Source organism: Triturus cristatus, chromosome 4_2, assembly GCF_964204655.1.
Source record: "Triturus cristatus chromosome 4_2, aTriCri1.1, whole genome shotgun sequence".
In the NCBI taxonomy this organism is placed as follows: Eukaryota; Metazoa; Chordata; class Amphibia; order Caudata; family Salamandridae; genus Triturus; species Triturus cristatus.
The window spans coordinates 37,361,675-37,389,178 of NC_140586.1; the positions used below are offsets into that span (position 1 = coordinate 37,361,675).

Here is a 27,504-nt window from a genome sequence, read left to right on the forward strand (position 1 = left end):
ACAAGGTTTGTAATTTTAGACTACTATGTTTTGAGTTCCTTTTTTTGTTGCTTTTTTTTTTTGACTGACTTTACATTTTTATTCATGTTCATTTTGACTAGGGCCCTTGTTATGATCCAGAATGGATATTGGCCAACACCCAGACTTCTGGGGCCAGACACGCAGCACACAAACAGGCCCCCTTCGAGGTTTCTGCATATGTGCAAATATATGCAGACCAAGATTATACTATACATATAAACACATCTATACAGTACTGTCACCACAACATCCCCCTTCAAAGTGTGCAAACTCTATTCCCCACCCCCCTCAACAAGTAATTAACACACACCACCCCGAGCAGTGCTTCTGGCCCATGAACTGACACCACAATCAGCCAGGGGGAAATACCAATGTCTGCTATCTTGTTTGAGCCTTCCTACTTCTGAAAGGAGAACCAGAAGCACTGCTTTAAAAATAAAAAAAATCACCTTGGCTATGCCTGGAACTGAAAAAGTGACAATCGTATTGGAAACACTGGGGGTGCCCAGAGGACAATACATTCAGTTGAACATCAGCAAATTTATGGCTCAGTGGAGTTGCCAGTGCGGCAATACGTCCTTCTCGGATTAACCGTGGCAGCACCCTTAACACCTTTTGCTTTGAAATGTTATTCATTTGTGCTGTATCAGAAACTTCCCTTTCTATCCTGTTTCCCCGCAGAGGTAGAGCAGGGGACAGAGAACCAGGAGTTCTCAGACCTCACATCCATCCGCCGCCATGATCCTCAGGTTCCCCTGCTCCATGGGGAGGAACTTTCCAAAAGGGAACGACCCTCATGCCGCAAGTTAACAAAAAAAGTGCTTATTACTGAAGCAAGTGCTTTGGATCGGAGGCTGGGAGAACCTTCACCCGTTTATGCTCATAACCGAGTTCTCACCAAACGGGGGGACAGGACGGGGGATGCCGGTCAGGCAACTGACATCTGCTGGGAGGTAAACTTTGGTATAACGAGTTTGTATTTTAGGGAAGAAAGCTTTAAATACTTCATGGAGCAAACTTCATTGCGCATCTCGAAAGACACGCATAGGGTAACCTTAAGGGGGTTTGCCAACGAGGAAAATTCTCCCAGCCTTTTTTTTTTTTCATTCTTCAATGCACTAGGGAAATTTGAACACCCAACTTTTGAAATAATGCATTATTACCAAAACCACTCAAGATTATTACTTAAAAATGTCAAGACTTCAACAAAGCACTGAAAGGAGAACAAGACAAGTTTCCATTTTTTTTTGTTATTTTTTTTTGGGGGGGGAGTAGGGGAGGGAAAAGAGCCGTGGTGGCCTGCACCAGCCCCTGCACATGCGAACTGCTGTCAACAAACCACCCCTTTAGAGGTCAGGAAATGGGAAGTAGGGGCTAGGACGAGGCAAAAAGCGAAAGAAAAGCATATAAAAGAAAACCCCACACCATTGAGTTGCTCATTGATTGTCTCTTCTCTTCTCATCGCCAAAGAAATAACTAAAAGCTACAAACAATGCATTTGATACATTCCTTACTGACCTAACTTAAATATCTCACACATATAGCTTAGAAGTGCTCACTCGCTACATACTGACAGCAAAAAAATAAGGTAAAACAGCCTACCTCAAGGTGATTCCAAGAGCCATGTATAGATGCCCAGGGTCTACAGCTAGGTAACAAAGGGGCAGGGGAATCCCCCTTTACAAGAGTTTTATATTGCATGAAATGTTTGAACCTGGTACTAGGTAGTCTGAAGTGATGCTGTGGCCTGAAGTCCCTGGTGAAGAGAAGATTCAGTGTTGCTGGGCTCATTTCTGGCTGAAAGTCTACTTCCAGTGTTAGAGATTTAACCTTTCGGGAGTCAGGGGCTGTCCTAAACACCTGCAAATAGCTGGATCCTTGTCACAGGTGACTACAGGAAGTCTTAAAATGGATACTGCAATGTTCCAGGCTTATTGGCACCTGGCTTCAGCTCAAAACAAAGGGATCTCTGAGCTCAAAAAGAGAGGCCAGGTGGGCTCATGCATCCAGGTGTAAAGCAGGACAAGGACAGACCTGCAGAAAGCTCAAGGGAGTTCTTGGCAAGATCAAAAATACAGGCAATGTTGCACTGTCTCAAAAGGATCAGTCTTTAAACACAGCCTTGGAATAATGGTGCATGCAAAAAGATTTCTGACTGCACCGGACAGCCCCAAAGCTCCAGAATTTAGGAACAACGATGTACCAGATCACAGGCCACGTGGAATGCTCACTGTAGCAGTAAGCTTTAAAGCTGTATAGCCAGCATGAGTATCTCAAGGCACATTCTTGTGAAAAGTTTGCTTAAAAGCCTTCTAGGTTAATGGAAGGCTCCTATTGCTTGCAACAATTGCGTACTAATGTGTGTGTGTAATGGTGGAAGGGCAACCACTACTCATGAGAACTATGAGGCCCTGTGCATCTACAATGGAACAGCAGTATGTCTGAGCTCGGAATATCAGCTACAAAGGCAACTGGATCCACAAAAACGAAGTAAGCAGAAAAAGAAAATGAAAGGCAGATATCACTTGGATGCAAAGTTTCTAAAACAATGTAAACATGTCTCTTTTTTTAATGAGGAAAAAAAAATTCTTCCAGTTTCTGCGCTGGTCTGCTGAACTGCTGGCTGTCCAACAACCTGCGCTGAGGTATAGTCTGGTGGCAGAAGTTAACACTTTTTCCTTTGTAAGATAAACATGTGTGAAAGTGCATGCAGTGGTGAAGGGTTTGAATTTCATCACTCCTCGCACTACAAAACAGCTGATGGACAGATCAGCTTTTAAGGGATGGTTGAGATCATTGGAATTAATCTCCTCTTGGTAACCGGCATTGGTGGATGAGACAAGTAGGGAAAAGAATAATTTCTTCATCGGGCCATGACCTTTCTGGCTTCCCATGGGTGTAGGCACCTTGTGTCCTTATTTTGAGCAAGAAAGATGGCATGTAAAATAAATGCAGTGGGATGTGCCAGCCAAAAAGAAAGCACTATAAATTGCCATGCCACGGCCTTCTCTTGGCCAGCAACCAAAAGTAGAGATCCCTGCCCTAAAAGAAAATACCTTCTTGGAGATGACAATGAAAGCAGATGCACTCTTGGGACGAGGAATGGAGCACATGTCCACTCACAGTGCTCTATGTCAGGATGTTCTCCTGACATTCCAGCTTCTGAGTTTTCACATTTAGTTCCAGTTGACTTCATGTATTCCTTTGAAAGTTTTAAATACGCTTCTTATTGACTGTGACAAATGGCTGTCATCTTGTGGTAAACGATCAGCTGAAAAAGCCCTTTCGTGGTTAGTTGCATCTCTGGGACAAGAAGATAACATTTCTTGGCCCCGCAAAATCAATCAGTAATTCAGGGTTCACACAGTCACGTGTTACATGGACTTAATTGGTGTAACAACCAAGGTGCCCACAGAATAATTCCCAGGCAAAAATTCGTCAACAACCATCCCTTGAATGCAACAATGAAGCGTGACTGCAATCCGAGAAAGGCAGACGGTAATTCAATTCATAATTTTTTTTCTAAATTTGTTTGCAAAAAGTTGGGTGCAGGAGACTCAGACCATGAGAGACTGCCACCTTCTAGGGAGGCCCTTCGGTTGTGTAGGTCGCTGGGGTGTTTCTTAGGCCTATGTAAGGACCATTTTTGTTGTTTCTTAATAAATCAGTGGCACAATTTTTAGTGCTATCCCTAAGCACAGAAAATGTTCAGAGGTCCAAAGGAAACAAAAAGCACAGTACAACTCCACAGATGTAATTTATCGCCCACCTTCAATTCTACAACTGAAGCAGTCAAATCAAACTTCTTTCTATTCATGACGGGTAGGTTTTTTTTTACTGTAAGAGGCAAAATTATTTGATGATTATTTTTTTATTTTGGAGTTAGAATGTCCGCAAGTAAAAGGCATAATTTTTTTATCTTCTACGATAGATCTTGGCCTGGCATAAGGCAAACAGAAAACTATGGGCAACAAATCGAATGATGGGCTGTACTGCCTTCTGCTTTTGACTGGAATATACACTGTGATATCTGAATGCAGTCCATATATTGTTCTCTCTATATATTATTTAAATAACATGCTGCCACCTGACACAGTATGTGCTCGAGCGCGAATAAAAATAATACCGACTAAATGATTGTAAATGAGGACTTTGAAGTGCACTTTGAACTAAAAAAAAAAATCCCTATTTGGGTAACAATTTCAAGCTAAAATTCATATTTCAAACAGTAAACAAAAAATAAGCACCATTCAACCCTGACTTTTCTGCCTGGGAGATTCCACGCACAGGAAGAACATAAGCGAGGAAATGAGAAGTTGTAAGGGGGAGGCTTCATGGCTCCTGCAAGGGTGGAACAGTAGGGACTGGGTTGGAAATTAAGCCCCGTAAAGTGCCTGGCTGGGGAGGAATGTTGCAGCAGTGCATGTTGGGAGGTCAGATGACGAGCCGCCATTGGCTAGCAGCAGCACCTGTTTGTGTGGTTTTTTTTGTTGTTTTTTTTTTTTTGCATATGAGGACATTTAGAGCTGCCTTCAGGATTTAACTTTAGTCAGCGTACAGTAGTTAGAAGTCTATCAAGTGTTCATCTTAGAATAATCATGTACACAGAACCACACATACGCACTGAAACATACATACACGGAAATAAGGTCCATGAAAACGGAGCCCATTCAAACCATTAGCAGTGGCACTTGCTCAGAGGCCGCTGCGGCTCACAGTCCAGCACGTTTGGGTGGAGGGAAAAGAAAATGTCACCTATTAACACCTCAATTTCACCAATCCCCAGACCACAATATTTCATCTGACCCACAAAGTGCAAATTTGCACTACAAAGCACCCGGCAATAAAAGCCAGCTACGATTGTGCGGGTGGGGGCCACAGGGGAAGAGGGGTGTTGCCAGGGGTGAAAGGGGAAAGGCAACACTGGAAGATTAGGGAACACATATTTAAAGTTAAGGCTGTTTGATACTGCATCATATAGCAGAGGCCACCGAGAGCCCATGCTGCTAGGGAAAACCAGTGCAACGTGAGAAAAACCCTCCCGCCACCTCCTCGAAGGCACTGCCATGCCCACCTGGAAATCTTTAGAAACCGGATAAAAGGGCCATGTGAAATAAAATCATGCTTTTTTACTCCAACAACCACTTCAGAACAAAGCGAGGAGTCCGACTGCATTAATTTACCACTAAAAACAAAACATGGGGTAGGGGTGGGTTGGAGGTCCGAGGAAGCTTTGTAGTAAAAGCTGTCTGCATTCAGTTGAGAATGCAATACTGGTCCGCTGTCCCTTAAACGAGAGAAAACTGAGTAACAAAACACTACTGGCATCATCAGTGCAAAGCAAGCTTTCTTGGGCGAGGGGGGTGTCTGTTCCTCTTCCTGTTCCTAAAGATTCCAGGCCCTGGCAGTGCCCTGTGGAGCAGAGGATGACCCTGGGAGGTCTTGCCCAGAGTCCTCCCCCTCTCCCACCTGGTCTTGTTCTCCTTTAAAGTGCCCCAATATTATAGAACCTCTGAATAAATAGATTAAAGATATCAGATCACCCATCGGCAAGGGTTATTCGGAGTAACAGCCATCCAAGCCGATGGCAGTGTGGCGCTCAGTGGTGTACGGGCAGGAGTTGCCATTGGGCAAAGAGCCGCAGACTGCTGTCTTGGCTGCGATGCCGCAGTTTTTGAGTAGGTTGAAGCTGAAAGGGCTGATGGCGTCTTTTGGTGGGAAAGGCTTCATGGTGGAGAGGATGAGGGCCAGGCAGTCAGCTACGTCCTTGTTGGGGGCGCAGGCCAAGGCTGGCGTATGACCTGAAACCAGAACGAACCTGTCAAAGAAATCTGGAACCAAGACAGAAAATATTTTATACAACGCCCCCTGTAAGGGTTCCCAAGACTCACAACCACCACCACTCAAACGCTTTCCACTAATGGCCTGCACACACAAACCCCCACTCCTAACCCCACCTCTATCCCCACACCCTTTACACAGTGAAGTTCCATGCTTGTTGCGATTAGTGTTAGCAGTGCAGAACAACTTGGCTATGTAGACAACAAATGAGCCTAGCAAGAAGATCTCTGTCCTAGAGTACACAGTATTTTGCAGCAAATGTACGGAGGTCATTTGGAAAGGGTGGATAGGGTTCAGCTTGCAGGAGAGGCATGCCAGGTGCAATGATGAGCTTTCAGTTATTGAACAAGTGAAGATTTTCTTCCAAGGCAGCAAGGCCCATGTGCTTTGTTGTACAAGTTGCCTGGAAATATGAGATGCCTATATGAAATGTTCTCTCACATGTTGGAAGCTCTGTAGAGACATTTGGGTCATTTTGCAGAGATCGGAAAGGAAGGAGTAGTTTCTTTTCTGTAACTCCAGTTCTGTAGTAGGGGTATCTCTGTTATAGTCATAATCTAGTAAATAGTCCAGCCCATGTGCGGGGATCCCGGAGCAATAAAATAATCTCTTAAATTGTCAAGCCATGCAGACCTGCATCTACACTTAAGAGAGAATTTCAAAGACAGATAATGCAGCCTATATCCACAGGCTACACTGTCCAGTACTTCAACTAGAAAATTCCACCAACATCCACAAACAGCACTGCCTGCCCAGCTTTTTCCACAGAGAAAAACCTGCCTAACCAGCAAAAGCCTCTGGAATGATTGAGAGGGAGGAATGGACAGACAAGCCCCATAGGCTGCCATTATGTGGCTCAGAACAGGATACTGTGCCTTTAAGAAAACTTTCCAGAACTTTTCCAGTATCCCAGAATGCACAGCAGGTCCCTTTTACTTTCAGTTCTTTTTGAAGGCGTAGCACGCCAGACCTGTAGCATTCCTTACATTAACATTTGTCTCTCCACCGGGGAGGAGGGCGGGCGCTTAGGACTATAACAGAGATACCCCTACTACAGAACTGGAGTTACAGAAAAGAAACTACTCCTTCTGTAGTAGGGGATCTCTGTGTATAGTCATAATCTAGTGAATAGAATGGCAAGCCCATCCCCACACCAAAACGGCGGTGTAGAAGACTACAAAATAATACCACTACTGTGCGAACAAATTTTGCAGCGAAGCCTGCCCAACTTGAGCATCTGCCCTGGCATCCGTGTCCAAACAGTAATGCTCAGCAAAGGTATGGACCGACTTCCAAGTGGCCGCCTTGCAGATTTCTGCAATCGGAACATTACGCAGCAAAGCAGTCGTGGCAGCTTTGCCCCTGGTGGAATGAGCCTTATGTTTACCCCCTAAGGTCTTATTAGCCTTTTGTATACAGGACACAATCCACCGAGAGATGGACTGTTTGGAGGTAGCAAGACCGGTCCTGACTGATCCATAATTGATAAACAATTGGTCTGACCTACGAATATCTTTGGTCTTATCAAGATAAAACTTCAACACCCTCCTAACGTCCAGGGAATGTAGAGACCTTTCCGCTGGAGAAGAGGGATTCTGAAAAAACGTACGTAAAGTTATGGTCTGGTTGACATGAACGAATAGTTTCTTACCTGTCGGTGTAGTTTTGCAGCTTGAAGATCTTTCTGGATTCACTATGCTGTGCATTATTCCGCGATCTGGTGGTTGGGTCCGGATTCGTAGTCTTTCTTTTTTTTTTTTGTAACCCAGGTGGGCGTCGACGTCCCACCATTTGGTGCACCTCTCGTGACGTCGTCGTGCTTCCTGCGGAAGTCCCACCTTTGGGGCACCATCTTCGGGTTCTTTTTTCCCTTTTTTTTTTTTTTTAACCCTAGGCGTTGTCTTAATTTTCCTTTTCCAATTCTCTTTACTATTCCAATTATTCGTATCTTCTTAGTCCTTCCACCTCTATCTCCATCCTCATCTTCCTGGCGGAGGTGGGTGGGTTCGCTAGTGAATCCAGAAAGATCTTCAAGCTGCAAAACGACACCGACAGGTAAGAAACTATTCGTTTTGCAGCGTGAATCTTTCTGGATTCACTATGCTGTGCATAGACTTTGTAGCGGTTTGTTATCTTTGTGGCGGCTGGGTGGTAGATGAGTGTTGGCTGTTGAATATGTGTTGAAGCACCTTCTGTCCTACTTGTGCTTCCTTGTTCATCTGAATGTCCACGCAATAGTGCTTAGTGAACGTGTGCACTGAAGCCCATGTTGCCGCCAGGCATATGTCTTGAATGGGCGTATTTGCCAGAAAGGCAATAGTTGCCCCCTTCTTCCTTGTGGAGTGGGCTCGTGGCCCATCCGATAGTTCCTGCCCTGCTTGTTTGTGGCAGTATTGTATTGTTCGTGCAATCCATCGTGCAATGGTAGCCTTTGTCACGGGTCTACCCAGGAAACTAGTTGCAAAGGAGACAAAGAGCAGCTTGGTCTTCCTGTGCTCTTTGGTCCTCTCAATGTAGTGCATCACTGCCCTTCTAGCGTCCAGAGTGTGCAGTGCTCTTTCTGCGCTTGTCGTGGGGTTTTGAAAGAAACTCGGTATCTGAATTGTCTGGTTCATATCGAATGCCGACACCACCTTAGGCATGAAGTGTGGGTCCGTTCTTAGAACCACCCTATCTTTGTGTATCTGTATGTAGGGCTCTTGCAGTGTCAGTGCTTGCAGCTCGCTCACTCTGCGCAGCGAGGTTATCGCTACCAGGAAGGCTGTTTTCATTGTCAGCATTTGCAGCGTGGCCTTGTGGATGGGCTCAAACGGCGCCTTCATAAGCTCGGTTAGGACCACGTTGAGGTTCCATGCCGGCGGCGGCATTCTCTTTGGTGGCGCAATTCTTTTTGCCCCCTCCAGGAACCTCTTCACTACCTGTGACGTAAAGAGACTTCCTCCTCTCTCCCCTCGTGTGTACGCTACGATTGCCGCTAGGTGTACCCTTAGGGAGGATGAGCATAGATTACTTCTTAGTAGGTGTGTGAGATATCTAAGCACCATTGACTCTGTTGTCATTTTATTCTGTAGTTTATTTCTGCTGCACCATATTGTGAACCTTTTCCATTACTCCCCATAGCATTTTCGTGTTGTAGGTCTCCTTGCCTCCCGCAGCACTCGCATAGTGCTTGGAGGTAGGTTCAGGTGTGCAAACTCTAAGTCTTCAGGAGCCATGCCGCCAGGCTGAGGCTCTCTGGTTCTGGGTGCAGGACCTCTCTGTTCTGCATGGAGAGCAGGTCCTTTCTTCTTGTGAATTTGTGAGGAGTGCCTTGTGCCATTTCCACTATTTGAGAGAACCATGTCTGCCTTGCCCACTGCGGTGCTACTAGGATCAGTGTCATGTTGCTGGTTCTGCACTTGTCGAGCACCCTGTGTAACAGCGGTATCGGTGGAAAAGCGTAGGCAAATGTCCTTGAGCAACTTATCCATAGGGCATTCCCTTGCGATTGCTGTTCTGGTTGTCTGGATGCGAAGTTTTGGCATTTTGCATTCAGACGTGTTGCAAACAGGTCTATTGTCGGTGTTCCCCCACCTCTGGAACAGCCTCTGCGTTTCCTGTCCAATGAGCTCCCACTCGTGGGATGCCGATGTCTGTCTGCTGAGCCAGTCTGCCTCCACATTGTCCTTCCCCGGTAGGTGTATGGCCAGCAGGTCTATCTTGAGTGGGATGGCCCATTTCCAAATTTCCTGTGCCAGAGAGGCAAGGGGGAACTATTGTGTCCCTCCCTGCTTGTTGATATAGAACATGGTAGTCGTATTGTCCGTCTGTATCAACACTTTCTGGTTGTATATCTGTTTCTGGAAGGCCTTCAGGGCTAGCAGGACAGTCTTCAATTCCAGGTAATTGATGTGTCTGACCGCATCTGCCGGAGTCCACAGACCCCTCACCCTGAGTTTGTTCATGTGTGCTCCCCATCCTATTTGTGATGCGTCCGTGGTAATGGTCACAGTTGGGTTTGGTGGTTTCAAGGTCTTTCCTGTAGTTAAGTTCTCCCTGTTCCACTATGATATCTCCTCCTGCACCGCATGCGTAACAACCACTAGATCCTCCTAACTCCCGCTTGCTTGTGACCATTGCTGTTGCAGCCATTCTTGGAATGGTCTCATGTGAAGCCGTACATTGGGGACTAGGTGGATGCATGACGCCATCATCCCCATGATCTTGCTCACTGTTCCTACGGTCAGAACTCGCCCCTTCTGGTAGAGACGCGTCTCGTTCAGCAGGGCTATTTTTCTTCTGTCGCTGGGCATCACCGTGCCGTCTATGGTGTTGATCTTCGCTCCCAGGAAGATCTTCACCTGTTCTGGTTCTATCGATGACTTCCCCCAGTGTGTCGAGAACCCCAGGTTTGTTAGTGTTCTTGTCACCCGTTCTGCGTGCTCCTCGCACTTGTTGCGAGTGCTTGCTTTGACCAGCCAGTCGTCTAGGTAAGGATACACATGAATCCCTTCCCTTCGTAGGTACGCTGCTACTGCTGCAAGGCATTTTGTGAAGACCCTTGGGGCTGACTTTAGGCCGAATGTCAGTGTTGTAAACTGATAATGATCCTGGTTGATGTTGAACCGTAGCAGGTTTTTGTGTCACCTGTTCATTGGGATGTGCAGGTAGGCGTCCTTGAGGTCCACGGTGGCCATGAAGTCTCCGCCTCGTATTTGGGGTAGCACTTCTTGTAGTGATGTCATTTTTAATTTTTGCGTCTTTATGAATTTGTTTAGGAACCTTAGGTCCAGGATGGGTCTTAGTGATTCGTCCACCTTTGGTACAAGGAAGTAGTTTGAGTACACTCCCTTGTTCCTTTCTCTGCGTGGCACTGGTTCTATGGCCTTCTTTTTCAGTAGTTGAAGTGTCTCCTCCCTGAGATGAGCGAGCTCCTGACCCGAGCGCTGTCTTCTCTTTGGTTTCTTGTTTGGAGGCCTTTTCTCTAACTCTATGCAGTATCCGTGCTGTATGACGTTGAGAAACCATTTGTCTGATGTTATTTGTTGCCATTGTCGAAGGTAGAGGCCCAGTCTTCCGCCTACCGGTGTTGCATGCTCGTAGGCGCTTGTTTTGCGTAACCCCCTTGGTGTTCTTACATTGCGCTTCACCCTTCGGGGTATGCTGTGGGTGAGCGTCCTTTTGTGTGTGTAGTCACTTAGATGAGGGTTGGTCTCCCCCTCTCCTCCTTTGGCCACGTCCGTTTCCTCTCCCTCGAAAGGACTGGCCTCGAGGCTGGTACTGCCAGTTCTGCTTCTGCTGTCCCTGCTGGCTGTGACTGTCACCCTGCTGCCCGTGCTGGAATGTCTGGTGCGACGTACCCTGCTGGCTTCCTCCCCTTCCCTAGGGTCTCCGATTTGGGGTGTCTCTTCGCATTCCTCTGAATTGCAGGGCTCCCATGGATCTTGCTGTCTCCTTTTCCTTTTTCAGCTGGGTGAGCTTCTCGTCCACAGTTTCCTTGAACAGCGTTTCAACGTTGAAAGGGGTGTTCAGTATGTTATTCTGGACTTCCTGCTTGAATCCAGAAATTCTGAGCCAAGCCTGTCTCCTTTCAGTGATCCCTATGGCCATCAGTCTGCTCGAAGTTTCCGCCCCGTCCAATGCAGTCTTGATGCATGAGTTGGCAATATTCTTCCCTTCCTCCACTAGATGGGAAGCTCTTTGACGGTACTCTTCTGGGAGATGCTTGACTAGTTCCCCCATCTCATCCCAGTGCTGGTACTGGTGTCTGTTCAATAGCGCGTTTGAGTTCGCCATGCGCCAGTGCATTGCGGCGTTTCTTTCTACCTTCCTTCCATCGAGGTCCATCCTTCTGCTCTCCTTATCAGGAGGTGGCCCCGAGGTCGCCGGCACATTGGCTCTTTTTCTGGCCGTGGAACCAATGATGGAATCTGCCGTGACCGATCCCTTGATGTAAGGAGGATCCTGCGAGGAGTGCTTGTACTTCTTTTCCGTTCTGGGTGTGATGGACCAGCATGTTCCCGGGTCCTTAAACGCCTCCTTCCCTTGGTTCATCACGCTTTGGAGCATGGGGAGGAACTGGCTCCTCGTCTGGATGGGGAGCAGAGTTTCGAGTAGGAAGTCTGCTTTCGGCTTCTCCTCGTCCAATTTCACACCAAAGGCTGCTGCAGCACTCTTGACGACCATGTTGTACGCCCCGATGTCGTCAGCGGCGAAGGCCTCAAAGGATACGAGTCCACGGGCTCTTCGGGGTTTTCGGTGTCGATGTCCTGCCATTCCAGCTTCTGACTCGTCGACGGCGCCGAGCCGTAGAACGACTGCTGATCCTCATCATCACCTTCTCCCTCATAGTAGGCGCCTTCTTCCTCCTCTTCAGGACCTCTCGACTGCTCTTCGGCGTCGAAATCCCCTTTTTCCTCGATCTCCACGACATCCGTCGACGGGACCGTTGGGATTTTGAATTGTTTCATTCGTTCGTCGAACTCCTTCTTCCTCTGAAGGATGCTCTCCATCTCCGCCTCGAGCCTTCTCTTTTTCTTCTCCATGCTTGAGATGTGCTCGGCGTCGACCGCAGATCTCTTCGACGGAGCTTGCGTCGACGCGGCCTTGTCTTTCATCGCCGAACGTCCCACCTCGTGGGTCTGTTTCGACGAACTCTGCCTCTCGGCGGTCTTCGGCACCTGGGAGTCCTTCTCGAAGGATCCGCTCGGCCTTTTGTCCTTTGAACCACTGGCGGACGTCGAAATCTTCGGCGCCGGTGTTTCCTTCGAGGACTTAGACTCATTTTTTTCGAGAGTCACCATCCGATTTTCGGGGCCCTTTCAGTGGTTTTGTACTCAACGTGTCTCTTACCTAGTCAGGCGTTTTCTTATCGGTCTCTGCGACCGTGAAGACATCAGGTCCCTCGGCGATGTTGTCTTCATCGTCGGTGGATAGGCCCAGATCGTACAGCGATGGGGCCTTACCCTTGCCTTCCATGCTGAAGTTGGCTCTCCTCTGACGTTCTCTCACCCGGAGAGTCTTCGGCGCGAAGGCGGAACAGGCGTTGCAGTCCTTGCTCTCGTGGTCGAACGGCAGGCAAAGGTTGCACACGGGTGTTGGTCCTTCTGTGCGAACCTGTGGTGGCAGTTAGGGCAGAACTTAAATGGTGTCTTGTCCATTGTGCTCAGAGCCTCTGAGTGCGCATTTTCCTCTGTGCGTCGAAGAATTTCGAGGATCCCCTCCTTCTTCGTGGTCCCGGCTGCAAAACCTTTCTCTCTGTAGTCTTCTAAAGGTTCTCCTTCGATGAAACTCGCGTATTTTCCTTCTTTCTTCGTCTAAAACTCTGGAGCTTCTCGATGACGATCCAGACCCAACGGCGGAAAAAAGAATCTGAAGATGGCGCCCCAAAGGTGGGACTTCCGCAGGAAGCACGACGACGTCACGAGAGGTGCACCAAATGGTGGGACGTCGACGCCCACCTGGGCTACAAAAAAACCCCCCAAAAAACAAAAGAAAGACTACGAATCCGGACCCAACCACCAGATCGCGGAATAATGCACAGCATAGTGAATCCAGAAAGATTCACGCTGCAAAAAATCAGATATAACCTTAGGAAGAAATTTAGGGCGAGTACGCATAACAACCTTAGCAGCATGAAATACCGTATAAGGTTCTTGGCAACACAACGCCTGAAGTTCACTCACCCTGCGGGCCAATGTAATGGCCACTAGGAACGCCACCTTGTGAATAGGTTCAAAAGGCTCCCTCATCAATCTGGACAGCACCACATTCAATTCCCAGGAAGGCGCGGGAAGTCTGACAGGAGGGAACACTTTCTTCAAGCCTTCCAAAAAATCCTTGATCACAGGGATCTGAAAAAAGGAAGTCTGTGAAGGGCATTTCCTGTAAGCAGTCAGAGCAGCGAGATGAACCTTAATGGAATGGAAATTAAGGCCAGACTGCGCCAAATGCAAAAGGTACGGAAGGATGACCTCTTCCTTACATGTCGTCGGGTCAAAGTTCTTGGACTTGCACCAGATGCAGAATCTCTTCCACTTGTAAGCATAGGACGTCCTAGTGGAAGGACGCTTAGCCTCCTTCAGTATATCCATACAATCTGCTGGTAGATTCAAATGGCCATATTGCACTCTCTCAGGAGCCATGCCACCAAACTTAAAGACGAGAGGTTGGGATGCACCACCCGCCCCCCGAACCTCGTGAGAAGGTCCGGCCTGCACGGCAGCCGTATGTGAGGAAGGAGAGACCGGTGAAGCAGGTCCGTGAACCACCACTGTCTGGGCCATTCCGGGGCAATCAGGATCATCCGCGCCCCAGACTGGGACAGCTTGATGAGCACCGCCGGAATCAGGGGAATGGGTGGAAAAGCGTACAGAAAGCTGTTCGACCAGTCGATCCATAGTGCATTCCCCAGCGTCCCCCGCTGGTAGTACCTGGATGCGAAGTCTCGGCATTTGCTGTTTTCGGGAGTCCCCCACCTTGCGAAGACGTCCCCTAGTACTTCGTCGTTTATGACCCATTCGTGGTTTTCCTGAATCAGTCTGCTCAGTGCGTCCGCCTGAACATTCTGCACACCTGGCAGATGCGTGGCCGTGATCGTCAGTCCTCGGACCAGAAGCCAGTGCCAGATCGACTGCGCCTCCTGCGACAGAGTGCGTGATCTCGACCTCCCTGCTTGTTGAGGTAATACATCGTGGTTGTATTGTCCGTCTGTACCAGCAGCGAGTTGGTCTGGAAGGACGGATGAAAGGCCTTCAATGCCAAGTAAACGGCTCTGAGTTCCAAGAAATTGATGTGGTACGTCGACTCCAACGGGGACCACTTTTCTTGTATCTGTAAGTCTCCGGAATGCGCTCCCCAGCCTTGGAGAGACGCATCCGTCACAATCCTCTGCGTGGGAATGTCCTTGTGGAAGGGAACCCCTTTGAGGAGATTTTCCGCCGAACACCACCACTTCAGCGACTGAAGAGCATGCAGAGACAGCCGTATCTTGTCGTCCCAAGAACCTGTCCTCTGATCCCACTGATCCTCCAAGCACTCCTGCAGTGGTCTCATGTGCAGTCGTGCGTGAGGCGTGAGGAAGATACATGAGGCCATCGATCCCAGCAGCGAAGACACCTTCCTCACGGTCGTCGATGGGGCGGTCATAAGAGCCTGAGCCTTCCGAAGGAGTGATAACCGTCTCTCCTCCGAAGGAGACACGCTTGCTGACAGCGTATTGATGGAGGCCCCCCAAGTACTGTATGCACTGGACCGGAGTCGGGACAGACTTGGACATACTGACGTGCAACCCCAGCTTGTTCAAGAGAACGCACGTCTTCCGGAAGTGCGCTTGTGCTTCCGAGAAGGAGGCGGCCTTGATCAGCCAATCGTCCAGGTACGGGTAGACAAACACCTTGTTCCTCCGCAGGTGTGCAGCTACCACCGCCATGCACTTCGAGAAGGTCCTGGGCGCAGACTTCAGCCCGAATGGCAGTACTGTGTATTGATAATGATTGGCACCGACTTGGAACCGCAGAAACTTCCTGTGCTTCCGTGCAATGGGCACATGGAAGTACGTATCCTGTAGGTCTATGGCACAGAGCCAGTCTCCCCGTTGCAGCTGAGGGTAAATCTGATGCAACGATAGCATGCGGAATTTCTCTCTGCGAATCCATTTGTTTGCTTGCCGCAAATCCAGAATGGGCCTGAACTCGTTCTTGTCCTTCTTGCGAACCAGGAAGAACCGAGAGTACAGACCTCTTCCCCTTTGAAACAGAGGTACGTCTTCCACCGCCTTCTTCCTCAACAGGATGTCTGCCTCCGCCGGGAGCTCTCGCAGTTGATACTGTGAGCTTACCGGCAGAATCGCTGGAGGCGGGCTGATGAACCGAAGACTGTATCCATTGCAAACAATATTCAGCACCCACTTGTCCTGAGTAAGTTTTCTCCACTCTGCCAGAAAAAATTGAACGCTTCCCCCCCACTGGAGTGGGTAACGGTTGCAGGGGAAGTAACCGCTCAGGCCCGAGACCCAGCCGGGCCCTTGGACGCTGTAGCGGACTGCTGGCCTCCTCTACCCTTCTGGCGCTTCTGGAAGGGTTTGCGGAACTGCTGCTGCTGTTGTTCCGAGGGCTGCCCATGCCCTCTTACTGCCGCCCCGAACCGTCTCTGGAACGGGCGCTTTTTCCTTTCAGGTTTCTCCAACCCGACAGCCGTCAGGGTCTCTGCCTCTGTCTTCATGCGGGCCATTTCGTCGTCCGCATGCTTGCCGAACAGGGTCTCCCCCGAGAAAGGCAGGTTGGCCACTCTTTGCTGTGCCTCCGGTTTGAGGGAGGCAAGGCGAAGCCAAGCGTGACGCCGTTGGTGGATGCCATGACAATAGCCATGTGCCGCTAACAGCGACACATCGGCCGCCACGCTGATGATCTGATTTGACACCAGTATCCCCTCACGCAAAGTCTCCAGAAAGTCCTCCTTCTTGTCGCGAGGCAGCAGCTTCGCGTACTGCTGAAGAGACTCCCACAGGGCCCTGTCGTAGCGCCCCAACAGAGCCCCGGCACTTGCCACCTTCATGGTGGTAGAGGCCGTCCCACAGACCTTTCTGCCCGCCGAATCTAGCCAACGGCTTTCCTTATCAGGCGGCACGGTCGAGGAAGGCGTGGTCGCATGCTGCTTCCTTGCCGCCGTCACAATGACCGAGTCCGGTTTTGGGTCCATCCTCAGAAAGGTCGGGTCCGAATCCGGCACCCGATACTACTTCAGGAGCCTAGAGGGGGCAGATTTCGTTACCGCCGGAGTGAGGAACAACTCCGTAGCGGGCTCCACCAATCCCGGCACCAGTGGCATCAGGGGGCGAGACAGGTGCTTCTGGTGCAGCGTCTCGAAGAGCACGGACGTCGTAGGTGTTGGCACCGTCACCGTGATCCCTAGTTTGGCGGCACTCCTCAGTAGCACCTCCTGGAAGGAGACGATATCGTCGACCGGCGATACTCCTGTCCTTGGTGAGTCCGACAGCGCCAGAGAGTAGTCCCTGACAGACGACTGGGTGCGGGATCTGGCGCTGCGCCTCCTGCGGCGTCGCCCAGATGTCGACGATTCCCGTCCACGGCTCCGCGACCTTCCTCTCCGTCCAGAGCGGGAGCGCGATCTGCTCGGCTGCGGCCGCTTCGGAGTCCTCTTCGGTGGCATCGGATACCGAGGCAACGACACCGACCGTGGCGGGGCCACATGTGGGCCCGACGGCGTGCGAGGCGGAATGCTATCCGGTGGAGGAGGCGGCGGCGGTGGTGGTGGAGGAGGTGGCGGTGAGGACTCCCTTGGCAAAGGAGGAAAGGGTGGCGACCTCGGCTTAGGAGGGGTATACACCACCGAGTACACCGAGCCCGGTGACTCCGTTCTCTCCCCTCGTGACCCCAAGGAACTCCCGGCGTCAGGACTCCTCCTGCGCTGCCTCGGTGTCGATGAACGCCGCCTCGACGGCGAACGCCGCCTCGACGGCGAACGCCGCCTCGACGGCGAACGCCTGGGACCGGTCCTCGACGTCGGGGATCCCCTCGACGGCGACCGTCTCCTCTTCGTCGACAGCGAACGGCGACCTCGCCTTCACGGCGAGCGCCGACGCCGGAGCTGTTCTCGACAGAGAAGTCGACGGCGTCGACGAAGACGCTGATGTCGTCGACGGCGGGCTGCTCAGCTCCCTCGACGCCGAACGTCGATTCTCCCCAGAGCCCTGGTGAGACGGTGAGCAGACTGCAGCCATCCCCCTCGACGCCGTAGTCGACGTCGACGGAGAATGGGGGCGTTTGCTGGGCTTCCAAAATCAGCCCCTCCTGACCCACCTTGTGCCCTCAGCCTTCTGTCCTCCAGGCCAAGGAGCCTGATCTTCATCCTTTCCTTCAGGGTGCTGGCTGAGAAGGATCCGCAAATGTCACACTCCTCTGGGATATGGGACTGGGGAAGGCAGACGATGCACACCCTGTGTGGGTCCGACTTGGCCTTCTTCCTCTCGCACTCTGGGCACCTGTCAAACAAGCCAGGCATGTTGACCACACAGAGCACTCACAAGAAGAAAGGCAACAAGGTACTAAATCTATCACTTGAAAAGTGAAAAATCCAAATAAACCCTTGAAAAGGGAGAGCTCAATGCTCCAGGGTCCTGCTAGCAGGAGCCGGAAAAAAGAACTGAAAGTAAAAGGGACCTGCTGTGCATTCTGGGATACTGGAAAAGTTCTGGAAAGTTTTCTTAAAGGCACAGTATCCTGTTCTGAGCCACATAATGGCAGCCTATGGGGCTTGTCTGTCCATTCCTCCCTCTCTATCATTCCAGAGGCTTTTGCTGGTTAGGCAGGTTTTTCTCTGTGGAAAAAGCTGGGCAGGCAGTGCTGTTTGTGGATGTTGGTGGAATTTTCTAGTTGAAGTACTGGACAGTGTAGCCTGTGGATATAGGCTGCATTATCTGTCTTTGAAATTCTCTCTTAAGTGTAGATGCAGGTCTGCATGGCTTGACAACTTAAGAGATTATTTTTATTGCTCCGGGGTCCCCGCACATGGGCGGGACTATTCACTAGATTATGACTATACACAGAGATCCCCTACTACAGAAGTTCATCGAGCTAGGACGGGCAGTACACCATGAACCCTGAATAGGCCAGCTTGCTGGAAGTGTGAACAAGTCAGTTAGGAAGGGGCAGGCTGGTCAGTTTGCAGAGAACACGCATGGACGCACAAGTTACTACTTGTGTAACAATATATCTGTAAGAGACATTAGTTAGTGATAGATTCCTTACCTTAGAATATCCCCAGGCGTCAGACTGGATCCGGAATGTTTTTTGTAGCAGTACCCCTGCGCATCAGTAGGTGACGTCGTGCGACTCCGCGTCCGTCGCTGGCATCGCGTAAGTGCCGAGATGACGTCACGGAGACTACTTATTTGCCACCCATGCGCGCTGATGCCAGTTCTGTACACGACTTTCCGCACCAGGAACGCAGAGCGATGCAAGAAACTGACCACTGGTGCCATGAAACTAGAGCCCTAAAAAGGGGGATGACCTTAACCCTAGAAATCAGTTCGCAGAACAGGGAGAATGGGTGGGGCGGTAAGGAATCTATCACTTAACAGATATATCGTTACACAAATAGTAACTTGTGCATCTGAAAGAGACACGTTAGTGATAGATTCCTTACCTTAGAATAAATACCCCAGCAAGACCAACCCCGGCGGTGGGTCTGCAAATAGATTACACCAGAAAGTCACGGAGAACAGAACGGCCAAAGCAGCCGTCTCTCCAGACCGGACTGTCAAGGCAGTAATGCTTGGTATACGTGTGCAGCAAGGCCCACGTAGCTGCCTGACAAATGTCCTGCAAGGGGACGCCGCGTCCCAAGGCAGTAGTGGCTGCAGATGCCCTGGTAGAATGGGCACGCAGCCCCACAGGAGGCTCCTTCTTAGCCAAGGAGTAACATGCTTTGACGCACAGAACGACCCACCAAGAGATGGTCTGTTTGTGCAAAGCCCGACCTTTTTTGGCGCCCACGTAGCCAACAAAGAGCTTGTCATCCACCCGGAATTGCTGTGTATGCTTCAGATAGAATGCGAGCGCACGTATGGGGTCCAGATGGTGGAGCGTCTCCTCTCTTGAAGGAGGCGGAAAGAAGGTAGGCAAAGTGATGGTCTGCCCGATGTGGAAGGGCGTGACCACCTTTGGCAAAAAAGAAGGACGGGTCCTAAACACCACCTTGTCCGGATGGTCAGAAAGGAAAGGAGGTTTGGAAGAAAGAGCCTGGACCTTACACTCTTCTGGCCGAGGTGATAGCGACCAGGAAAGCTCTTAAGAGTAAGAAGACGCAGAGGACAGGTATGAAGGGGCTCGAAAGGAGCGCACATCAGATAGGTCAAAATGAGATTCAAGTCCCATTGAGGCATGATGAACGGCACAGGAGGAAACATGTGCGTAATGCCCTTCAGGAAACGGTTAACAACCGGGGACTTAAAGAGAGAAGGCTGATCTGGAAGCCGTAAAAGGCGGAGATGGCCGAAAGATAACCTTTGATGGTGCCCAGAGCAGAGCCCTGCTGGGCCAAAGGAAGAAGGAACAGGAGAACTTCAGAAAGAGGGGCAGAAAGGGGATCCACAGCCTTCGCTGTGCACCACGCCACAATCTTGTTCCAGCTGCAGGCGTATACCGTTTTAGTGGAGGGACGCCTGGCTGCCAGAATGACATCACAGACTTCGGGAGGAAGGTCGAACGCTATCAACTGTCGCCGCTCAATCTCCACGCATGGAGGTGGAGGCTGGACAGGTTCGGGTGGAGGACCGTCCCCTGCTGCTGCGACAGAAGATCCTCCCGAAGAGGCAGTCGGAACGGGGGATCGATCGCCATGCTGAGTAGCTCGGGATACCAGTTTCTTTGTGTCCAATCCGGAGCCACAAGGATGACTTGGGCCCTGTCGCGACGAATCTTCTTCGGCACTCGGGGCAGAAGTGGTATAGGCGGAAAGGCGTAGAATAGACCGCAGCTCCACTCGCGAAGAAAAGCGTTGCCGAGCGAGTGCCGCCTTGGAAATTCCAACGCGCAGAACTGATGATATCGCGCATTCTCTTCGGTGGCGAAAAGATCTAACCAAGGCTTTCCCCACTGCAGAAAGAGACCATGCACCACGTCCGAGTGCAGACGCCATTCGTGATCCATCAAGCACCGGCAGCTGAGTTCGTCTGCCCTGGCATTCAGAGAACCTGCCAGGTGTTGAACCATCAAGGTGATGCCTTGATGTTCCAGCCATGTCCAGAGGCGCAGAGCCCTCCTGACATAGGGTCCAGGACCCCACTCCGCCCTGTTTGTTGCAATACCACATGGCGGTGGTGGTGTTCGTGAACACCTGCACCACACTTCTCCGGACAGAGGGAAGGAATGCCTTCAGTGCAAGTCGGATCGCCCGCAGCTCCAAAAGGTTGATATGGAGCCGGGACTCCGCTGGAGACCAGAGTCCTCTGATCTCCACCTCTCCCAAGTGGCCTCCCCATCCCAGGAGGGACGCATCCGTCAACAATGCGTGCTCCGGTTGGGGAAGGGAGAGGGATCTGCCACTGACCCAATCGCGATTCGTGAGCCACCACTGCAAGTGTCGTGCAGTGCCCTCCGAGATCTGGACATGATCGGACAGGTTGCCCTGATGCTGCGCCCACTGGAACTTCAGGTCCCACTGCAGAGCCCGCATATGCCATCTGGCATGCGTCACCAGCAGGATGCAGGAGGCCATCAGGCCCAGAAGCCGAAGGGTCATCCTGACTGAAACCCGGGACAGAGACTGAAAGATCGGAATCATAGCCTGAATATCCGGGACTCGCTGCTCGGGAGGATAAACCCGAAACAGCGTTGAATCCAGAACCGCTCCGATGAAGAGAAGCTTCTGAGAGGGACTCAGATGCGACTTCGGCATGTTGATGGAGAACCCCAGCATATGCAGGAGGTCGGCCGTAGTCTGGAGGTGGGAGACAACTGCCTGGGGTGAGCCCGCCTTCAACAACCAGTCGTTGAGATAGGGGAAGACTGGAACCTCTGATCTGCGAAGATGAGCTGCGACCACCGCCATCACTTTCGTGAACACCCGAGGGGCGCTGGTAAGGCCGAAGGGGAGCACGGCAAACTGAAAATGCTCCTGGCCCACCGTGAACCGCAGGCAACGCCGGTGGGCCGGGGATGTGAAAATATGCGTCTTGCAAGTCCAACGCTACCATCCAGTCTCCAGGGTCGAGGGCAGCCAAGACCTGAGCCAGAGTCAGCATTTTGAACTTCTCCCTCCGGAGGAAGCGGTTGACGTTCCGGAGGTTCAAGATGGGACGCAGACCCCCTTTGTCCTTCTTGGGCACCAGAAAGTAGTGGGAATAACAACCACTCCCTACTTCCAGCCCAGGAACGCACTCGATAGCCCCCTTGGCCAAGAGGGCCGCAACTTCCTCCTGCTGGAGAGTCACCAAGTGTTCCCCCCGACATGCGGTGGCACCGAGGTGGCATGGCTGGAGGGGTGGACAGAAAGGGAAGGGAGTAACCCTTGCGGATGATCTGCAACACCCACTTGTCCGATGTGATAGCAAGCCAGTGGGGGAGGTGATGGCGAATCCTGCCACCCACTGGCGTGGGGTGCTCCACAAAGCTCGGATTAGGAAGGTTTGGAGGTAGAAACAGCGGGGGTTGAGGTGGACTGTCCCCCACGCTGGTTCCCAGACCCGCCCCTGCGGAAGCCGCGTCCGCGGCCACGCTGAGGCTGGTTCTGCACAGTCTTGCTGAAGGAACATGCCTGGGCGCCCCTGCCTTGGCCACGAAAGGAACGAAAACCAGGGGCCGCTGGGTTCTTCGTGGAAAGACCCAAGGACTTGGCCGTGGCCCATGAGTCCTTAAAACCCTCCAGTGCACTGTCGGCCTTATCGCCAAACAGGCGAGTGCCATCAAAGGGCATATCATGAGTGAGCTCTGGACATCGGGCGAGAACCCAGTAGATCACAACCAGGCGTGGCGACGCAGCGCCACAGTTGTAGATATCGCCCTGCCCAACGAGTCAGCGGTGTCCAAACCACACTGAATCGCGAACTTAGACGCATTCTTACCCTCAGCAACCGCCTGGGAAAGTACAGCCTGGACCTCCTCAGGACACTGAGGCAACACCTGAGCAACGGTATCCCACACCGCATGGGAATAGCGGCCCAATAAGCAGGCGGTGTTCACCGACCGCAACTCCAAGCTGGCCGAAGAGAACAACCGCTTACCGAACTGTTCCAGCTTCTTAGAGTCCTTATCCGGCGGAGCCGTGGGAAAGGCACTCTGCGACGTCGAGGCCTGGATGACCAGACTCTCAGGCATGGGATGAGTGGTCAGAAACGCGGGGTCACCAGGCGCCGGGCGGTGACACCTGGCGGCATTCTTATCCACAGGGGCCCCGTGGCCGGCCGCGACCAAGTGCCCAACAGGACGCCGGTGAGGGCGTCGTTGAAGGGAAGCAGTGCCTCCGATGAAGTAGATGCCGTCTGGAGCACCTCGGTGAGGTTTGTTTTGAGGGCCACCATAGAAAGATCGAGGTTGAGGACCTCAGCAGCACGACGAAGCACCATCATGTAGGAAGCGCCCTCCTCCATTGTAGGCGGGGGAGAGGCAAACCCCGGGTCAGAAGAGACATCGAGGTCGCCGGCGTCCTCCAGATCGTCCACCCAGGCCTGCTCAGTCACACTGACGGGCAAGAGAGTCCTCGGACCCCTCCCAGTCATCCTCCACCTCCGTTGCAGGAGGAACCGGCCGCGGCGGAAGAGCCGGAGCCGGGACAAATGGCGGTGTGAACGCCGCCGGGCAGGGACGGGCCGGCGCCGTGTCCCAATGCGGATCCCAGGCAGGAACAAAATGGTCCTGGAACCGGGGCAAGGACGGAGCAAATGGCACCCACTGCGGTGCCGGAGGCGGCACTGGGGCCGGAGCCGGCAGCGCCGGACCTCATGGCGCCGGAACCAACGGCATAGAATCCTGTGGCGCCGAAGCTGGATCCGCCGGTGGCATAGACGGGCCAACAGGATCTGAACACGGGACCGCGGGGCCCAAAGGCGCGCCGGCGGGAGCCCGAGGCCTAAAAAGGCGGTCCATGGTGGCAAGAAACTCTTGCACCTGTTCACGAGTCGCCGACAGACCTGGGTAAGGCGGGTAGGCCGCGTGACTCCCAGAACCCCTGTCCCCCTCGTCCGCATCCGAGGACCGACGGGGGACGTCGGAGAGCAAACCCGCTTCTTCGACTTCTTTTATGTCGTCGCTTACCGGAATCAGAGGACGAAGGCTTGGAGCCCGAGGAGCGACGACTGCGGCCTCACGAGCGGTCCCGGGAACAGTCCCTTGACCTGGAGCGGCGTTGGGGCGAGTGCGGGGCCTCCAGCAGTTTCCGGCGCAGCTCTCTCAAGGCCTTCGGGGCCATGGCTTGACAGTCCCGGAAGGACCGGGAGTCATGTTCGGTCTCCAGGCAGTAGAGGCAAACTTCATGGGGGTCCGTCACCGACATGTTGCAACGGCAGGCCCCACAAGACTTAAATCCAGGCATCCCTACGTGCACCAGGAGAAATAAATCCAGGCATCCCTACGTGCACCAGGAGAAAAAAGGGGAGACAAAGTATGAAAAGAGTAGTCACAAAGTAAACTAAGGTACGTGCTCCATCCGGATCTGCGCTTGCTGGCGCGGAACAAGAAAGAACTGATGTCAGCGTGCATGGGTGGCACCTAAGTAGTCTCTGTGAAGTCATCTCGGCGCTTACGACGCCAGCGACTGACGCGGAGCCGCACGACGCCACCTACTGACGCGCAGGGGTACTGCTACAAAAAACCTTCCGGATCCAGTCTGACGCCTGGGTATATTCTAAGGTAAGGAATCTATCACCAATGTGTCTCTTTCAGATATGTCAGTTTGCAGAGCAGTGGATGGGGGATGAGTGTGTTTTGCAATCATGCAACAGGGTATGTTGTGGAATACAAATTGTTTGCCATTTTCTGTGGCTGCACTATTGTGTATGGCACAAAGACAATGCTAGTGTGGAACAGCTCAATCATAATAGAGGCCTTAGGCGGTGTACATGGCATCTCACTATACAGACCTGCAAATCTGCCCTAAACTGTAAGCTCACCTTCTTCATCCACAGCCAGTACAGTGGCGCCTCTGCTCAGCAGGGCTTGGACTACAGTGGCGAGGCCATTCCGAGCAGCTATGTGCAGCGGCCTGCAATGGAGGACAAGACAGAGTAGGTATGATCTAGAAGGCAACAATGGGAATCCAACTTGGCGAAATACACAAAAACACACCATTTCAGTCCACTAACATGATGATGAAATTACTCGAGTGCCAGCTCAACTAGGACATGAATGACATGTGTACCTCCCTGTTCTACAACAAATACTGGCTTGACCTACAGGACTTCAAAGCTCCATCCTTGTGAACCTCAGTAGCCAGTCATCCTGCACACAGCACCACACAAAGCAGCTCAACATTCACTTCTGTCAAACTAGCAAAATGTACTTGTGTCCTGCTGGATAGTGTCTTCTGCATTAAGTCCCACGTCCATTATTCCACCAAAACTCCCCCAGATCTTCAAGGATAGAGTGCAATACTCGGCGAGGGGTTTATTGCCCTACAAAGAACCCCTAAAGAGGGTTGTGAAAATTCTTTGCCTGTATGTTGCTATAACTGGGCAACCCCACAACACAACATATGGAAGAAGTTTCCATGTTCTTCGAGGCAACAGAAGCATTTGTGATCTGTGAGTTTGTTAGCCTGCCACAGCCGCCGGGGCTGAAGGTAAGTAAGGCAGAGACATTTAAGCTAAATGAGTTGTAATCTCGCAGAAATGACAATGGTGTGTGTGTGTTGGGGGGGGGGGGGCAGATATTGACAATTTAAATACATAAACATCAAGAACAAGCATTTGCATAGCCAATAGGTCTTGCCTTTGGGACCTTATAAGTGTTTAGCCATGCAACGGTTGATCTTGTTGCACCAAGGATATTGTGCTGCATACCTAAATACTTATAAGGTCCCAAAAGCGAGACCTATTGGCTATGCCAATGCTTGTTATTTGGTGCTGTCAGTATTGTGACAATCCATCACCCCCTTTGGTGTTGCTTTGTTCGCCCTAAGTTGGCAGGGTATGCCAAGACGTGGGTCCCTTGTTCACTTTGCCACTGGATTCAAGATTGCCTGGCTGATGAGGGTTATGAACCCAAAACCGGTACCAGGATGCTTGTTTCCGGTCCAGGGAAGACATGGTTTGGCAGTTCGGGCTGAACTGTTCCCATGAGGCACAGAGTCAGACTGATTTGCATATGGCCATGTCTGAACTGGGGTGGCGGAGTGAGCTAAAGAATGATGATGGATTAAACCCAGATCAGTTGACTGGGGGTGAGTGCTTGCAATGTTCAACACTCCGTCCATCATCCCCTTTGGTTTTGCTTTGTCAGTATTTTGACAGCAGTGTCCCTCCTCCAAACACTAACATAAAATGCTAATTTCAATATTCACATAAATGTGATGATCGCTCTGTGTGCTCAGCCAAGAGGCCACATCTTGGATGAACATGTAGTCTGAACCACTGACAAGCACTATGAGACACTTGCACAGCCTGCAGTCTCAGCTCCAAAGCTTTCAATTGTGTCCCATTATGAGCATCCAGCCACAGCCTGAACTCACACAGACTACTAGAGGCCACTCGGTTTACTGTGGGCACTATGTACACTCGTATGGTGCAAGATTTTTTTTTTTTACAGAAACACTACTGGTATGGAACGCAGGTTAAGTAAAACATCAGGAGCGTACCTTGGGCAGTAAGATGGGGGGCGGGGTGAGCTTCAGATGTCCCGACCATCACTCTGGCACATAATGTTACAATACATTATACAACAAGCAGGGTGCATGAGAGGGGCCTAAGGGGCAGCGGAAAAGGAGACGAATGTGGATTGGTAGGGGTAAGTGACAGAAAGCACAATATTTTTTGGGGGAAAAAAACATTTGGAAGTATTTCTAAACAGCGAGGGAGAGAGTGTGTGTGCGTTTAGGTCTGTGTCGAGTAAAAATTCCTGGTGAAATTAGACAGACACCTCGTCATAACTGACTGAAAGCACCTGTGCCCAACTATTTATCACAAACTACATTTATAATGGGGTGTAACACCCACCCCCCAAGCTATGCCCCTGTAAAGCATGTGAACTATAAACAGAGGTTGCTATGTTGACATGGGTTACCTTAAGGGTTTTTACAGTCATTGTTTAGAAATTGATCTGTGTTTTTGCCTGGAATGTTAATGACATGAATAACAAACAAACTATTTCAACATCAATTTTTAATTACTACCAGAGCTCAGATTTGACAAGACCCTCCCTGCTTAAAGCTGTTCTGCCAGGGCTTATCAAACCTCAGCGCTTTTCTCACTCTCATCTCTTGGCTGCTTTATCCGCACTCCAAATGTCCCAGCAGCTTAGACGAAGATCTGATGCCCCAAGCTTTCTCTTACATACTTTCCCAATTCTGCACCCGGCTCTTGTACATACAGGCTTATTCTAGCTTCCCCTCCAATCATTGTCCTGCTACAGCCTGTGTCTTAGGCATGTGTAACGAAAACATGCTCTGAGGCCTCACAGGTGCACACCTGCAGAGCACATTAATGTTATGTACAAGGAACAACAGCTCTTTTTTAGACACCTTCTGGCAGTGTCACTAGAAAACTAACTTATTCTCGCAGTTTAAAAACTCCTAATGACGTCAGAGCTCTAAAGGCCTGCTTCACTTATGTATTTTAAGCAACACAATTACCTGGAACAGAGCTCTTATATATTCATTAAAATGTCAGATAAATGTGTTAAATAAAGTTGCAATAAACACATATGCTTTCTTGAAAATCGATAAATCACAATGCAATGTACTCTTATATCCAATAACTGCGCGCAGTGGAAACGTTTTTGTTTGTGAAACTATCAGGTGGAGAAAGGGATAACTTCATACCGTGTAGATATATGCCTCAGGGGGCCATGGGCTCTGATGTAAGCGAGGGGTTGGTGTAGAAAAAGACAGTCATAATCTGATATGACTGAAACAGCTGGTGCAGTTAGCCCGGGTGCCACTACACCTGCTGCCTGAAAGATAGGAACGCCCTGCTTTGCTTTCTTCAACCGCTTG

The 27,504-nt window shown here is 50.9% G+C and overlaps 1 protein-coding gene across 2 annotated transcripts in view; it reads right to left on the reverse strand.

The window, feature by feature from the left end:
• Positions 1-1,283: 1,283 nt before the first annotated feature.
• Positions 1,284-27,504, reverse strand: part of ANKRD52 (ankyrin repeat domain 52) — a 260,465-nt gene continuing 234,244 nt past the window's right edge. Inside the window, exons 27-28 of one of the 2 annotated variants that reach the window (XM_085600316.1) lie at positions 24,467-24,558; positions 1,284-5,822 (exon numbers count right to left, since the gene is read on the reverse strand). In XM_085600316.1, coding sequence (XP_085456442.1) covers positions 5,578-5,822; positions 24,467-24,558 — 337 coding nt within the window. In that variant the 3' untranslated portion in view covers positions 1,284-5,577. Of the gene's footprint in view, positions 5,853-24,466; positions 24,559-27,504 lie in introns of both variants that reach the window. The other variant, XM_085600315.1, reaches the window with a different exon arrangement.